Source organism: Pygocentrus nattereri, chromosome 17 (genome assembly GCF_015220715.1).
Source record: "Pygocentrus nattereri isolate fPygNat1 chromosome 17, fPygNat1.pri, whole genome shotgun sequence".
NCBI lineage: Eukaryota > Metazoa > Chordata > Actinopteri > Characiformes > Serrasalmidae > Pygocentrus > Pygocentrus nattereri.
In genome coordinates, this window is record NC_051227.1 from 20,283,138 (window position 1) to 20,301,297 (window position 18,160).

An 18,160-nucleotide genomic window follows, 5' to 3' on the forward strand; every position below is an offset into this window, starting at 1 on the left:
TCTCTCACACATTCTTTGTCTTTCTTATATGCTCTCTCTATATTTTACTTCGTCTCTCTCTCTCTCTCTCTCTCTGATATTCTGTCCCTCACTATCATTCTCTCTCTTTCTTTATGTCTTTCTCATACATTGTTATACTGTCTCTCATATTTTACCTCTCACTGTATCTTATGGTCTCTTAGGTCCAATCCCATTTCACTCCTACCACTTAGCCCTTAGCCTTCCATTTTGCACTTTCACACCTAGGGGTAGGGTGTCCTGATTTTTGTTGAGAAAGGTAGGACAAAGTGTTAGGGCTGCATGGCCCTCCAAATGGAGGTTTTTCAGAGGCACACTTCCAACAGAGTGTTATGAGGAAAAATGAAAAACCAGCAAGACGGCTTCATGAGCGACTAAAGAAACACAAATGTGAGCATTTTCTTTTTTAAAATCTATGATCACCATTGTATTATCTTAGTTTAATGTCGTTTCAATGCATCATTGTCCTTTTCTTCATAACAAATTGCTAGTAGTACAATGTTTCAGTAGCTAGCTAGCTAACTTTCAAAGCAGTTCTGATGTCAGTGACACCGGAATGTAACTGCTGCACCAATCAAGATGGAACGGAAAATCAAACAAGAATTTGGTGAATAGCTGACTTCAGCTTCATATCACTAAAGAATTAGGAGTCGGCGATAATAAATAATTGTTGCATGTCCCCCTCTTTGAACACATCTGACTCTTTAAATTTAAAAACCAGTGGCGGACTAAACTTTACGCTCCTCTGCTGTCACTGCAGACTGGCAGGGTCACCTACAGAGCACCGCTAGTAGCCTGTTAATGAAGTAATGTTCTTTGTTTTATTTGAGGGTCCCATTTCATAGGAAAAGATTACAACCACTACCCTCCATAACTCAGTTCCAAAGGGGCAATTTGACACTCGAAAATAAGAGGTAGGGGCCTTGCACTCGTTCTCTCATACTCTCATACTCATTTTCTCTCATAAACTTTGTTATTCTCTCTCTTATGCTCTCTTTCACATTATCTCTCTCTCTCAGCTTGAAAAATCCAGGACATCCAATAATTGTGTAGGCACAGGGGAGTTTAGAGTAGTGACAGTGAACAGTACTCTCTGTGTGTGTGTATGTTTGTGAGGGAGAGGTCAGCGTGTAAGAGAGTGAATGTGTGTGTATGTGAGGACACTGCAGTGCTGAGGTTTCATGGGACTGATGATTTATCTGCTTTCAAAAGCGCCACCTCCACATTCCAAGTTCTCACATACTCACATTCTATCCGCAGGCCTTTCTCTCTCTCTCTCTCTCTGACACACATACACACATTTAATATAGAAACAAATAATAAAACTAATACACAATATTAGTTCGGCCTTAGACACAGCCAATTAGGTCAAACTCACCAAGATGTGTCCTAAAGATAGCACCACAATCTGCATGATTCAGAGCCAGTCCAGCAGCAGCTATTGTCAGTGTATACATGTGTGCATCGTGTAAGAGATAAGGAGATCACTTTTTATGGACACTGACTATAGCGCTGTAGATACAGAAGGCTGACATATTCAATCAGGGAGTTTCTTTTACACTAACACAACTTTAACACGCTCTCCATAACTATCATATTCTCCACAGTGTGCATGTTTATGTGCTTGTTTTGGACATTTTCAGGGGAGTTGTGGTATTGAATAGTAGAGTAGAGGGTTATCTAGAGTTTGTCTTTTTTGATTAAAGGCAACTCAAAGAACCATTAGGATACATAAATGTATACACAAAGACATGGTTAAAGAGATATTCTCTCTTCTCTTATTATTACAAGTCATAGAGCGTTGGGCTTAAAACATTTTTATTACATATAGGTTTTTACGTATGTATATGTATTATATGTAATAGATGTCATAAAATACATATAAGGTATCCCATAATCTGACAAGATATAAAGCAAACGTGGGTTTGTATGTGCATGTGTGTGTGTGTGTGTGTGTGTGTATTTTCGTCCAATCAGTCTTGTCCTCCTTTATTAGGCTTTTGTCATGCTGGACACAGTGGGCGACAGCTTGAGTTGCAGCAGTGGACTTTACCCAGCTAAGCTCCATTTTCTCACTAATTATCTTGTCCTAGCAGCTCCAAATGCTTGCTAACGACAGGCTTAATTGCTGGAGTGTCATGTTGGAGCGTGCCGACGTTCCTCTTCAAAAACTCAGGCCAATCCCAAGCTCAGTGGCCTTTTCCAAACCAGCCCACGACATCTGTTCCACAACTTTATCATCTGCCCACTTTTAAAGGTTACTAAATGAAGAAATCCAGCATAGGAACACTTACTTGCTTTTAAAGTCACGTTGTGTGGAGTTCACGACTCAGCAGGCAAAAACACATTTATACAGGTTTGTTTTTGTACTTTGCCAGGACCCTGTCATGTTCCATTTGTATTGCATGCTAAGATCAATTGAAATTCATTTCTAGTCAAAACGGCCTTTAAGTTCAAGTGCTTTTTTCATTGAGATATTTCTGAAACAATTAGCCATAAGATGACCCACTTGCACAAGAAATGAGAAAGTCAAAGGAAATTAAAAGAAAAAAAAAGCAAAAAAAAACAAAACAAAACAGATGTTTCCCAAACTGTAGTTCAAAAAAGATAAGAGGGAAACAGGACTCCTAACAACCAAGACCTGGTAGACCACCAACACCATCACCATGAGATAAACAGGACTTAAAGCTTTCATCTTTGAGAGATAATTAAGCTCCACTCTTGCTTCAAGAAAAAAATCTGAAAAAATCCACAGGTGTTTCTGTCCATCCTTCCACTGTGAGAAGACAACCCAAAGCTACAGGTCTGAAAGGATGTGTAGCTGTCAAGAAGTCCTTACTGAGAAAATTAAAGAGACCGTAGAGAAACGATAAAGCAGCTGCTGGTGTTCACAGAACAATGCACTGACTGGCCCAGAATCCAGACCGCAACATCAGTTTTTAAGATTACTTCACTCCCGAGAAACAGAAAATGCAACCAAGACCGAACTTTGGAAATGTTGAAAAATATCCCTGCAGATTTAAAAAAAAAAAAAAAAAAAAAAAACTAAAAGCAAGTTTCCTGAACAGAATGGAAGCTGTAATAAAAAAGAGAAAGAATGTAAACAAACAAAAAAAAACCTTGGCTATCGAGGCTTCTGAATAATTTTCTGTTAAATATATGTTGCTGTATTTTCTCCCTGACACTGAGTATGTCTATGTAATAAGAACTTTCTAAACTTAACCTTAAACCTCAGTAACCAAAAAGGTTATTTCTTCCTTTTGGTTTTAAAAATAAAAGTCAAGACCAAGACTCAAGGTTAGGCCTGCTTTCTTTGGTATTTCTACAAAGTCAGGACACTTTTGTTCTCAAAGCACACACAAACACACACATATACACTACTCACATATACATGCTCAATTAGAGGACCTGCAGCTATTCAACAAGCTCTGTGCCTCACACACACACACACACACACACACACACACACGCACACCCCTCCACCTGCCGAGATACAGTGCAGTCTAATTAACATTTTCCTGGAGTACAGCTCGCCCCAGGTGCAACTTGTCTCGCGATACACACGCCGTATACATGAAGAATGGAAGATTCCGTCGCACTGGCAAATTTATTCAAAGAGGAGCTCGTTTGTGTCTGACACACACTTCAGCACTTCACTATGATTTATGAACCTGTTCATTGACCCAGTTTATGTTGAAAAGGGAAAGAGAGCACGCTCATGACAGCATTACTGCACCAGATACAGCCACTACAGCACGGCCGGGGCATGGAGTCAGGATGTGAATAGAAAGAGAGAATGAGATTAAAAAGAGTAGAGGACTCTCTATATATGCCCACTGGGCATCCTTTCATTGTAGGCTTTCCTTCCTTTTTTTCCACTAGGTATAAATGTAAGCAAGTGAAGCTCCAGAGGAAAATACAGTAAAGACATGTAAAGGCATAAGCTATAGAGCACTCGACTGATTCAGTAAGAAAGACAGTTAGAAACTACAAAGTAATTGCTGAAAAGCTGAGCTACTACATATGGCATCTGAGCATTCTGAAACTGCCAATCAATATATATTACACTCAATGGCCACTTTATTAGAAACAGCCTAAGCAGGAGACTGTTATGCCTTATTCGTCTTTTGTCAGTTTCTGACCACAAAACCACTCTTGCCTGGGTATTTTTGGATGAAGGGTCATTCTCAGCCTAGTAGGGATAAAAACGTGCATAACTACACTCCTACCAGCGACACACACAACCACGCCACTACCATGGCACTGTTACTGCAGAGCTGAGAAACGCCCACCAACCATATATTATCTATAGAGATGGATCCAGTCAATGGACAGCATTATAGACATATATGCTGTTTACTGAGTAGCGACTGCCCATTCTATGGCATTTCCATATGTCCTTTTCCATAATCCCCTCATAAATGATTTTATTCTCCAACAAATTATCGATAACCCACAGCACAAGTGCTCTTTGTTGCATTGCTAATGGTCGATATTTAAAGGGGTGCATATAGAATGTGGACACCTCCTTCCAATCTGCTGTCATATTAATAATGCAGCGAGTACCATACAGAGGGCCCCTTCTCTCTCCCCCCTGTCCAGCCCGCTCACCGGACAGCTCCACTGGTGCACGCAGAACGCCTGCCTTCAATCTGTTTCCACACAGCTTTTCAGTGAGCTCACGGGGGTCCTGCACGCTCATGCACAGCAAAACACTAGAGCTGGCCTCTACATTATGAAAGAGGGGGGCTGGAAAACATGCACCAGCTAGATAATAAAGGGGAGTGTTTACAGACTAAGGAGTGTGTGGGCTGTAGTTGAGGGGGACGGCATACCCAACAATGGAGTTTGGTCTAATAGCTTGAACAGAGCGAAAACATTAGGAAAAGACTCTAGAATAAACTTGTTTTATATGATTGATTTAATGATATATACATTTAGAGAGGGGCTTACTTAAAGATGTATATTACATGTGTTGTAGTTTTTTATGACATTTTACTGCACAAAATAATAAACTTAACACTAGGGTTAACCTGTGTCAGAAATCACCCATTAAGGAACTCTACTGGGTGAACTCAGTGAATAAAACAACCATATCTTGTTAAATCCATTGAAAAAAATAAGTGCAGTTTTATAAAACAGTACAGATGATATAGTCCATTATAGTGTTTGTCCAGTTTTCCGCTTATCTAGCTATACTAAGGCGCACATTCTGAATGACGTTTTCTTAAGGAAGAACTTGGATTTTTTATTTTTAACTGAAACTTGGCAGCGGAATATGGAATTTATCCATTTAAACGAACTACGCCCCTCAGACTGTTCTTTTATTGGGACTCCATGTCTGTCTGGTCATGGTGGAGGTCTTGCGGTGGTCTGGAAGAACCAGTATTCTGCTCAGTTAGTAAGTACAGAACATGTATCTACTTTTGAACTGCAGCAGGTCAGTTTTTATTTGAGTTTACTGACTTTCTGACCTCTATTATTAAACTGGACAAAGTGTTATTGCTTGGGGACTTTAATTTGCACATTGATGATGACACGGATTGTGTAGCTACTGAATTTCTTTATACTGTTGAATCTTTTCATTTTAAGCAGCTTGTTACAGGTGCTACTCATACTGCTGGACATACTCTGGATCTAGTTTTTTCTCTGGGGTTAGATATTGATCACATCTGCTGTGAAGATCTTCTGATAAGTGATCATAAATGTATTTTCTTTAATCTTTTTGGTAATACTGACCCTCTCTGTCCTAAAAGAACGTCACTTACTTGTTGTATCACTCAGAAATCAGTCAACCAGTTCTCAATGCAATTCTGTTGTAATTTTAATTTAAACTGTAATGATGTTGAGTTCTTAACGCAGTCTTTCAATGATAATTGTTCTGTATTACTGGATAAAGTGGCACCATTAAAGGTCAGGTCTAGGGCTATCAACAATAAAGCTCCGTGGATGACCAATGAGGTTCGTTCTTTAAGACAGAAGTGTCGTAGGTCTGAGGAAAGCTACTGGGCTAGAAGTTCATCGCCTGTATCTTAAAGATATTCGTTTGTCTTTTAATACTTTAGTAAAGGAAGCTAGGTCTGCTTATTTTTCCAACTTAATTTTATCTTCTAAAAGAAATTCTAAGATTTTATTTAATACTATTAGCAATATTGTTTCTCCACCACCTGCAACATTGCCATGCTTTTCTGTCAACGACTGTAATAAGTTTCTTTCATTCTTTGTGGATAAGGTCATGGCCATTAGGTCCAGTATTAAGCCTGAGACGTGTGCATTTAACGTTAGTCTCCCACCCTCTTTTGGTGGTTTGGACTCCTTCCAGCCTATCAGCTTAGTATATATGCTGGATGTGATTAAGAAATTAAAGCCATCCACTAGTGCTCTGGATGTGACACCTTCATTTTTATTTCTAAAAGTTTTACCAAGATTTGGCCCTGCAGTTCTAGCTATTATTAATTCTTCCTTGACTAATGGCTGTTTTCCATCTTATTTCAAACATGCTACTATTCAGTCTTTAATAAAGAAAGCAAATTTAGACCAAGCTGTGCTAAAGAATTACAGGCCTATATCCAAACTTCCTTTTATGGCTAAAATTCTAGAGAAGGTGGTGGCCAATCAACTCACTGCTGTTTTAGAGAAATACAATATGTATGACAATTTCCAGTCTGGTTTTCGTAATCGGCACTCTACGGAGACCGCTCTCCTGAGGGTCTCTAATGATTTGTTAATGTCAGCTGATGCAGGTGATTGCTCAGTGTTAGTTTTACTCGACCTTAGCTCTGCCTTTGACACTGTTGACCATCAGATTCTGATAAATAGGTTACGCGACTGGGTGGGCATATCTGGCACAGCACTAGATTGGTTTAAATCGTGAGAACTCACTGAGAGAACCTTCACTGTGACTATTGCAGATTTTGTGTCTGAGTCAACTCTATTATCCTGTGGGGTTCCACAGGGTTTGGTCTTGGGGCCATTGCTGTTTTCTTTGTATATGTTGCCTTTGGGGCAGATTATTAGTAGTATTAATATTGCATATCATTTATTTGCTGATGATATTCAGCTTTATTTCTCATTTAAACCTAGTGAGTTGCATAGTCTATCTAGGCTCAAATAATTTTCTACAGCTGAATGATGATAAGACTGAAGTCTTGATTGTTGCTCCTGACAAGGTTACTCCAATGATTAAACAAAATCTTGGTCTTGTTTCCTCTGTTGTCTACTCCAGCCTGTGTAATCTGGGTGTCATTTTTGATCAGTCAGTGTTATTTGACACACATATTAAACAACTGACAAGATCTTGTTTTTTCCACTTAAGGAATATAAGTAAATTGAGGACTGTAGTTTCAAGGGTGGAGCTAGAGATGCTTATACATGCCTTTATTTCATCTCGTATTGATTACTGTAATCCTCTTTTGTCTTCACTTAGTAAGTCTGCTCGTGACCGACTGCAGGTGATCCAGAATGCTGCAGCAAGGTTACTGACCAAGTCAAATAGACGCTCTCACATTACCCTTCTGTTAGTTTCATTACACTGGCTTCCTGTTGAGTATAAGATTCAGTTTAAAATCCTTACACTTACTTTCAGAGCATTGCATGGTCAGGCTCCTATGTATGTGGTTGATCTGCTTCATCCATACGTATCAGCTCGTTCTCTTAGGTCGAGTAATTTAAATTTACTGTCTGTTCCACGTTCTCGATTAAAGATTTGTGGAGATCGAGCTTTCGAGGTCTTCGCCCCCTAAATTGTGGAATACACTGCCCCCTTTTTTAAGATCAATTGATTCTGTGGAGTCTTTCAAAAAGCAACTAAAGACCTACCTTTTTAAGCAAGCATTTGGATAAATGGCCAAGGCAGCAAAGGCGTTCCCAGTCCTGTTTTGTTTTAATTTTTGTTGTACTGTGTCATGTTGCATATTTTATATTGTGTTATGTTTTGTAAAGCACTTTGTGGCTTGTGTCTGTGAAAAGTGCTGTATAAATAAATTTTACTTTACTTTTACTTTACTTCCTGTACCCTTCATCTTTTCTGGCCCTTCTGACCTGTAACCCTTCACCCAGAGGTAGTAAAGCATTCAACACTCCATGTCCACCAGAGAGAGAGAGATGGCAAAAAAGGAGGAGAAAGGAGGCGACAGAGGATAAAAGACAGAGAAAGAGCTTGAGAGAGAGGGAGTGTGAGAGAGAGAGGTAAGGAGGGAGAAGGAGGGGAAGAAAGAGAAGGAGCCAAGCTGAAAAAATAAAAGAATAATCGAGGGGCTTCATCAATTTTTCATGAATTTTCATTTAGGCGAGGAGACCCCTCTTAAAGCGATCGATAGATCAAGCGGCTGTCACACAGTTAGCACCTGGGGGCTGCTGCCATGGCCACGGAAGAGCTGGGAGAAGATCAGAGACAGCTTGCCACAGCAACACACACCCCCCACCAGCTTCTTGTACACACACACACAGACACACGTTTCCCACTTCCTCGCCTTTAACCTGCATCACTGCTGAGTACCTTCAGCTCCTGGCTGATAAATGGGAAATGAAGCAGTTCTCTAAATGTTGCACCGAAAAGCTCCTCCAGCCTCTACTTTTCTCCCTCAGGTTCAACTCAAACACACGAACATTCGTTACGGCAGTCTCAGCTGACAACGCAACCAATTTAGTTATCCATTCATTCAATATTTATCAACATTTCCTTGTTTTGTGATGGATCGTTCTCATCTTCATAACAAAGTGAAGAAGAGCATGCAGTACTGATCAGCTTGGCTGAAACAGACTTCATAATAGGGGGGTCTCTTAGGCTGCAAGTCCAGACTATTGCCCCCACAGACTTTAGTCCAGTGTGCCTTAAACTTTACCTCTAGATTGAAATCCAAACTACTAGCCTTCGTTCTTGGGCTTGGACATATTCTGTGCCATAAAAAATATTTTACACCTCACAATGTCCGTAAACTAGTGATCCATCAATTTGATATACTCATTAAGGAGATTTGAGATATCAGTCAGATATGATCCACAACTGATGTCACTATAAAATTGGAATAGTACTGATAGTGAGCCAGGTATCAGTATCAGGCTGATATCAGCAGAAAATGCTGCACTGGATATCAGAGGGGAAAGGGATGAATCTGATCAGAAGTACAGTAAACCCAAACAGAAAACGTCTGCACTGCCGAGTATTGATGTCAATATCTATTCATGAAAAAACTAAATGGCCATCATCCTCATAATCAATTTTATTAGTGTTGGCATCTATGAAGACAGAACTGGGGCAGGTAGCAGAGCTGTCAGTCATGTGACTCCTCTTAGCGGAGATGCTAAGCAAGGCCTTGCCGGACATGATCCCTCGGGGAGTGCTCATTAGCCTGGTGGGGGCGCTGTATCGCATTGTGGGGGGGTTGCTGCTTCAAAGCTAAGCCCATCCACAGGTCACCCTCAAATCCGTCAATATTTCCCCCACAGACTTACTGCCAGTGTCAAGTGACACCCCCATCTCTCTTTCATCTGAGCCCTCTGGTCTTTTCTTGGCCTGTTCTATCATTTCCATCTCCTGTCTACAAGAGGGGCAGCCAAGAAGCTGGCCAAAGCAAACTGAAAGAGCAGAAAGTACCAAGCTTGCTCTGAAAAGTGCTGATACAATGAAATACAAGTCTAGCAAACTCTGCATATTCAGGAACAAGACAATGAACAACTTTCTTTTATCCTGACTCTGATCTAAGAAAAGAAAGTTAATTTCACCAAAATCTTCTTAAGGCAAAGCTGTATTAACAAAACTGATATTAAACAAAACGTAAAGCCTGAAGTAACCCTGCAGCAAGCAGTCTTTCCCTTCATCCGACTTTCTGTGATTGCTATCTATTTTAAGGCTATAATTGTATATCATTTCCTGTATTAGGCTCAGACCAAAATTGTGTCCATGTAATCACACAACCCTTTGGCCAACAGTAACCTATATTAAACAACAACTAAAATAACGTTTCAAGGTTTGAACCTCCTTTCTGGTTTCAAACACACACCCAGCCATTCCATGTTTGTGTACGAAATGGCCAAAAACACCCTTGAGGTCGCATTATAAAACATTCTAAAGAAATTAATAAGAATGCTGAATCCTTGAAAAAGACAAAGCGTCCAGATAAAATCCTAGGACTTACATGCTACTTCCAGCGAGGCATTGCGACTGACAGCTTCTCCGAGGTAGTTTCGGGCCACGCAGACATATGCCCCTTCGTCCGGTTTGCTGCGGCGGCCATGGACTATTCTCAGGAAGAAGAGGGAGCCACTGGGTAGCAGCATGCGGTGGGAGCGAGAATCGTCTTTGTCCGTCTCCACCCTCTCTCCGTCCTTGTACCACTCCACAGTGGGTGTGGGCCGCCCCTCGGCCTTGCAGTTGAGGGTGGCTGGTTCGCCTTTGGACACAATCAGGTCGGAGGGGTGCTCCACGATGCGGGGCGGGGAGTCCTCCTGCCGCAGACGGGATCCTGGAAAGCAGATACAGAATGAGAGAAATGAGGTGTGTGACTTTCTCAGGTGTTTCATAGCAGCAAGTCAGGCTCAAAGAGAAGGAATGGAACATCTTTCAAAGATCTCATGCGACAGACTGGCTTACATGGCAATATATGCACTTTCTGCTACTTACGCTGAACCAAATTTCAATACTGGGTTAAATCATTCCCCATTGTATGCCTGTGGACTATGCTATTTAATTAAAGAAAAGCCTTTATATTTGCCTGGAATTATCTTTATCTGGTGTAGGACACCCCGCGACCCTGAGGGAGAAGCGGCTTAGAAAATGGATGGATGGATGGATGGATGGTGTAGGACAAACAACTTCATCTACAGATGATGATCTAGAGATCATCACACTTAAGAAATCTCTAAACATACTTCTTTAGAGAATCATTTTGAAGACTGACCAATGATACTTTACTTTCACAGCACTATACGCAAAGAAACCTTTTTCTTTCTATTTTCCCTCCAAGTCTCAGAACTAACAACTCTCAAGTATTATGCTTTCCATGCCACACACTATTCAAACCTGCTTAACCAGTGAGCTAATTTGGGGCGTCATGTAGTGCACTAGCAGGCCATCAGGGATCTGCCCCCGTGTGACAGAGGGCTTTCGAGGGGTTAGACCCACGCTGTGTTAAAATGCTAATCCCCTGAGCCTTCCACTGCATGGCTCTGCTTCATGTATGGGTGATGCTAGCAAGCTGTGCTAGAAGTCTGGCCCTTATGATAATAGTGCTGGGGAGAGCATGCGGTGCGAGTCTTAACCCCAGAGATAAGGAGCATGGGGCCACCCAGCATTTACATCACTGAAGCCTGGACGAGCTGGAGACAAAAGCGGGTCCTGATCCCCGAAAACCAGCCAAAAAGAGAGGCTTAGCTTGGCCAGCTAATGCTGCTATGTTAGCATTACACGCTTCAATAGGACATGGCTAGTGTGTGTGAAGGCCCTCTCTTGATTGTAAATGCTCATTTTCCACTCTTTTCAAGGATTTGAATTGCTTAACTCTCAGAATGACTTGAGAAAAGAGTAAGGGGGGGGTTTCTTTTAGCATTTGATTACACAGGCTGCTGTAAGTGTATGTTTGGGCACAGAAATACATCAAAATCTCTTTTCTTCTAACAAAATCAAGACTATGCTGAGCTGAAAAAGTGTCATATAAAATAACTAGCTAGCTCTGTTATTACTACATGCTCTTTCTGATGTATAGAGCAGTACATCATTCAACGGAGAAAGCAGAGCAAACGAAACAGGAACATGGAGGTCCCCAAGGAGGCCAGGTGTTCTGCTGACGTATAAAAGGTGCATGGTAGCAAGTTCTTTGTGTCAGTGCTGTATAAACCTGTTTTGGGGGTTGTAGAAGAAAGCAGAATGGGGCTTTTGGTTTAGTGGGCCCAGTACAGCTTGAATGCTGATGGTGAGTGTGCATAAAGTGCAGCTCACTGGGTGGATTTGATATAGAAGCACATTCAGCACTCTGAAACAAGGACAAGGGTAGGAGAGGGAAGCCATTCGGTTAGCATGAAAATGTGTGTGTAATTTTGGTGTGAGTAAAATAGTAAGTGAGGCTGTATGTGTGTGGTAGGGCTGTAAGACATAGAGAAAAATGTATCATGATTATGCTGGTACTTTTACTAGGCTTATGTTACCACTACAGGAGAAAGCAGGGTACGCATGTTGATTAGTAATTCAACCGTGAAACACAGTCTGCTATACCAAACAACATCAGCGAAGTTGCAACAACACTGACTAACATCACTGACCAAATTAATTAAATTTGAGCTAATCACACTGTCAGTAGAAAATGGCAAATATTGCATCATGTTTTAAACTCAATGTTTCTTGAGGAACACCACTGACACTGTCTTCTGGTAAGATTTTAGACAAACATATACTGAGGAAAAAAAAGACCTCTCTTTACACATCTGAATCAAAATAAAATTAATTATATAAATACATTTTTTTTCAAAAAGACATGTTTCAGTAACACCACTAACAAAAAACCTTGAGACAAAGTCTATGACCAAAATAAAATTATATTTATCTCTAAAATACATACAATAAATTTAATGCATTTTTACATTTTATCATCAAAATTCTTGTTTCCTATAAAAATGACACTACATCTCTAAAGTCACTACTGTTTTGTACTGTACATACACTACTGTACATGACTAACACCACCCCCCCACACCCCCCCACCCCAATTTAGGAATATACTAAAGAACAGGTGTATTCTTGTGGTATTGTGTGTTATGGTCTTATTTTCGAAACACTACTTGCCTCTGTCAAAAAAAAACATCTGTGATTGGATACAATGCTCACAGCAAGTGACTAAAGCCACAGTGATTGGTTAGATGCTCATTTGCATATTGTACACTGTGATTTCAGTAACAATGGCCAGCACTGCAGCGTTCATGCACGTGCTCGAGAGTCTGATGTGTGTCTTGTCCATCCGAAAAAGACTTCATAAGGTCAATTGTCTCCCACTGTGATGTATTGACCCTGGTTTGGAGGAGGTGAATTCTCTCCACTTCACCTAATTTGGGCTAATTCTGGCCATTTCCCTCTCATTGATTAATGATCAGAGCTCATGTTTGCTGTCTAAGTGGAGCAACAGACAAAACACAGGCCAGGGACGAGGTCACAACCTGCTAATGGGACATGATCTAATCTACTATAGACTCTAAAGGTGTAATAGTTATTTAAATACAGTTTACTGTGCAACTGTGTGACTGTACAGCGTATGTTTTATTCACTTTCTCACTCAAATCAACAGTCTACATCAGTTTCCTTACAAACATACGTTACTGTGCAAAAGACAAAAGCCAAAGCGACCATTGAGTACTTCATTATGGCCACTATTTTTCAGCGTTATGAAAAACATCAACAACTACATTATTATTTTTTCAGTTCTCCAAAGCTCAGTCCTGGAAGTTGGTTGAATTGACTGCTCCTTATGGGCCAAATAATCCCAAACAGTGATGTTCAATGATGATCAATGATGGTGGCCAGTTTGTTGTTCTGAGACCAACAGCATTCTTTTTTGATTTATGTCTATTTCCTTTTCTCAGTATGAACTATTTAACAGCTACACAGCCTTTCAGACTCATAGCATTAAGTCATCTTCTCAGAGTGGATTTTTTCTCAGATCTGAAGCAAGAGTGGAGCCTGATTTTCTCTCAAAGATGGAAGGTTTAAGTACTGTTCAAGTTTCTGATGGGAACAGTTTTGATGGTCTGCCAGGTCTTGCACGGTTGTTAGGAGTGCCATTTTCTCCCAATCTTTTCATCGTTTTTCAACTTCTGTTTTGGAAACTCATATTTTTTCACTTATTTTTCTTTGTTTTTCTCCTTTCCTAGGCAAGCTTATATCTAATCTCCTCAGAAATATCTCCTGAAAAATGAATAATTTGTACCTGATGGCCGTTTTGACTGGAAATAAAATAAATGAGGGTGGTCTCTGACTTTTACACAGAACTGTATGTGCTGTTCTAATCAGTTCCTTTTTCTTTTCGGGGGGAATGTCTTGTCATATATCTCTCTTTTCATAACACTCTGTTTGGTTTCTCCTCTTCTATCACTTAATGAAATATTCAAATCTCAAAGAAGCCAAGTCATGTGACCTCTAATTCATTGCTAGCTAATTTTGTCCAGCTATAGAACGCTGGAGGAGCACTGATGCAAATCCTCAGAAATGTTATCACAATAAGGAATCACATACTAAATGACAGATTTTGCATTAAACGTTAATGTAATGAATTAAGAGCTAATTAATATTATGACATTGATAAACTGGGGGGGCAAGATAATGTGACAGTGGTATAGACCCTCTTCTTCTCCCCCATTCCATCCCTCCCCTCTCTCTCACACGCGCACACACACACACACACACACATGCGCTCACACACACACACACACACACACACACACACACACACACACACACACACACACACACAGCTATCTCATTGGAGCATCTGCTTCCCCTCTATAACAGTGTCACTGGCAGAGGTTTTACATGGCTGTGGCAAAGATGTGTTCGTTCGCCACGCAATTCAATTTCTATCAGTTTAATTTCTTTTAATCCAATTTGTATTCCAATCTACATCCTCTAATCACTTAAACCTTGAGGCACCATCTGCTTGATGCTTCTGTAAAGCAAGAGAAAAATGCACTCAGCAGATGCCTGCATTACTGCTAAGGAAAAGGGGGATGGCTAATGCGTTGAAGGATGAATGTGACTGCAAAATATCCTTTTGCATTTAGATAAACAGAATATGGATTGTTTTACTTTCTCTGTGTACCATGTAAAGATTACTGCATTTGTATACACATTTCATAAGCACACTTCTTACATTTTACACATACACACATGAAAGCCTCAGAATTACATATAAAATCAGTGCAGCCACAATTCTGCTAATCTTGCAATTAGCCTAGAGCCACAATTAATGCTTTCCACCCATCAGGACACCCCCAACAACACAATCAAACAGCTCAGCTTTTCACAGACTACTAAGAAATATTATATATATTATATATTATACACAATAATAACACACACAGGTGTAAGTTTTAAGACTTAAGACAATGCTGTTAATAAAGTATGCTATAATTAAAATTGCAGTTCTTGCAATTTCTACATTGGCACTCTTTCAAACTGTGATGTCAACTATGAAATCATGAAATCTTTCAACCAACCACTGCCTTTGATTTTCACAGTCTCTCCCTGTTTTGACACATGTGGATGTCGCATATCACTGTGAAAGGCTAATGTATCTTCCTATCAGCCAGACACTAGACTGGCCACCAGTAAAGTCAATTTGTTTCATTCTACTGAAGCGCTTTTTTCTCTTTCTTCTTTTTTTCTCTCTCTGTCCGGTAAAAGACTGTCGCTGCTGCCCTCTCCTAATGCGATCATTGGTTGTTGTGCAATCAAGAGCTTTCTGCAGTCTGGACGAGTGCACTTCACCCTGGCCCAGGCCTGCTCCAATCAAAGAGTCATTTCTCCCCTTTAGACCTCCGACCCCCCTCAGCTCTGCTGTAAAGACACCATTATTTTACAGACTGCCCACTGCACACTACACGCCGCGACACAAAAAAAAAGACGGGAGGACCCAACATAATAAAAACAACGTTAAATGGACATAGTGGGCTTTTTTAACAAATAAATATTACATAAATACTGTATTAGTGGAGGAATGGTGGGGAATCTTTTCAGCCTGAACATGAGTGGTAGCCCAAACAGGTCCCAAGGTTTTTAAGAGTTCTTTTAGTCTCTTAAGAGAGTTGCACAAGGGTAATGTAGCTAATGGAAACTTTAAGGCATCAGCCTCATAAACAGTCTTGGTTTGAGTCCAGTACATGGTTTCTTATGCTGTATGATATACTTTCATCAATAAAAATCAACAAAAGTCAGACTTTAAAGTGGCTGCTACTACTCTTTTAGCTATGCAGTGCACTTTTGTTCATTTTTATAGATGACAACATATCACATGCAGCCAAACTTCTACATCCTTTTTTTGTTAAAGATGAATTTTAATTTCAAGATTAAATGTTGCACCCTGGAAGAGCTGTGAGGAGGACATGGTTTCTATGGATGCGCAGAGAGGCCTCAAGGGGGTGAGCTGTAATGTTAAGCATTGTTTACAGGCTGGTCAGGAACAATGGCTGCCTCCATGTGCCTCCCCCCTGCTCCACAGCATGGGGAGAAGGCTAATTTTGTTCCCCTGTACTACATGTTCCACCATATTCATTTAGAAGTGGATGATGAATGAGGAGAATACATGGGGAAACCCCATGTCGAAGTAATCTAAGCAGAAACTTGCTTCCATCTTTCTTTCTTAAAGAATTAAGGGGATGGTTTGGTGAAACAACAAATGTCTAGAATTTTTCCCAAACCGCTAATGTCATCTAGCAGCCAAGGAATGGTTAGAAGCTGAAGCCAGACGAAGCAAAACTGTCCATTTTTACACCTAACAGTGTTTCCCACAGTTTACACACAGTGGGGCAAGCGTAACTCATAAAATACATAAAGAAAGTGTGCATGCTTTCTCTTTTCCAGCAGGTGAAAACGTCTCTCTCTCCCACTCTGCTGACCACACAAGCAGACTCAGCACCCCTCTGATTATCTTTATCACATATTTATTCATGTGGTGGGTACAAGGCTGCCGAGCTTTGATGATCTTTTTGTAATTATTTTTATTAGCTCCCTGGAGAAATCCCCTGGCCCACCAACCAAATCAATACCAGGCCCAGCTCCCCACCCCAGCAGCAAGGCAAAAAAGCTCCCCAAAGACAAATCACTTATTCTGCCAAGCAGGCGCGTGTGTGTCTGTGTGTGTGTATGTGTGCACATGTGTGTATGAGGGGCCAATCAGAGGTAACCACTGGCAACCTTCCAAACAGGTTCCAAAGGGATTCCAATCACAGTGGCAAGGTGCAATGTGAAACTAAAATGCAAGAAAAGGCATCATTACTGCATTTCTGCATTTCAGATATGTGCCACAGGCTGGTAATAACCTGGCTTTATCCAATATATCCATATATCCAATAAGCTAGTCAAATTATAGGGTAGCTATTATATTCTACCTGTCTATTTATAAGAGACCAACAAATGTGAACGTCCAAATCAGAGGAAAAGTAACCCAGAAAAAAGGTCAGGATCAGACACACAGGAATTAATAATAATAAAATGAGTCTAAGAAAAAACCAGAACAGGGCAGAATCCGATTTGAAGAAGCTTTTGATTCTGCTTTAAAATACTGTGCTTGCTCATTAAACTAAATGTTCGCATTGTATTGTTTTACTCAAAGTAATTAGTGAGTTGAATAAAATCAGTTAAATTTCTTATTAGTGCAGTTTTTGGGTTTTTTTTTTGGTTGAACTGATGATTCTTACGGTGTAGTGTAACTCAACAAACTTGACAAAAATTTTAAAGCTTGTCCAACTTCACAACAGTAGTTGTGGGGGAAACACACACAGGCAAATACCTAGCTGCAATTTTTAACCTGTATTTGCTTTTGGCCTCAGTTGTAGCTGCTAAATAAATGGTCATTATTTATTTCATAGTAACTTGAATCGCTGAGATTGGATGTTACTACCCAGTGTAAACAGGGCCACAGTAGCTGCAAGAGAGAGAGCTGGAATGTATGGCTGCTTCAGAGTGAACCTCCCTGGAGATCAGTGTCCTGTTTTAGTCCTTTCGACCCATATAGGTGATACTATACAGCTTCAACAGCAGTCTCGCTCTCTGGATGTCTTCACTTACGACAGAGTGACACAGGACCCATTTATCATGTCGTCATGTCATCAGAGGGCAATGTAGAAAAACGTCAGGGAGAAAAGGGTGATGCTTCTGGGTGCACTCCAAGACAGAGGTGCACACACACACCCCACATGCTCTCACATAAGGAAAGACACACCCTTGCAGATATATCATGCTGCATAATCTCTCTCTCTATCCCTCCCTTCCTCCCTCCCTTTCTCTCACACACACACAAGCTTGAAGGTCTGTCTTCAATCCAGTGGTTCATGAAGGCAGATCTCAACCTAGATAAGCACTCAACAACATCGTCTGGTGGACACAAGCCTGTTAGCTCACAGATGCAACGTATGTTAGCATGATGGAAAAGTCCCCCTAAAAGCT

The 18,160-nt window shown here is 40.6% G+C and overlaps 1 protein-coding gene across 9 annotated transcripts in view; it reads right to left on the reverse strand.

Annotated features, from left to right (window-relative positions):
• robo2 (roundabout, axon guidance receptor, homolog 2 (Drosophila)) overlaps positions 1–18,160 on the reverse strand; it is a 608,847-nt gene that overhangs the window by 239,225 nt on the left and 351,462 nt on the right. For all 9 annotated transcript variants that reach the window (XM_037546536.1, XM_037546541.1, XM_037546543.1 and 6 more), the window contains one exon: positions 10,155–10,481. In XM_037546536.1, the coding sequence (XP_037402433.1) occupies positions 10,155–10,481 (327 nt within the window). The remainder of the gene's footprint in view (positions 1–10,154; positions 10,482–18,160) is intronic.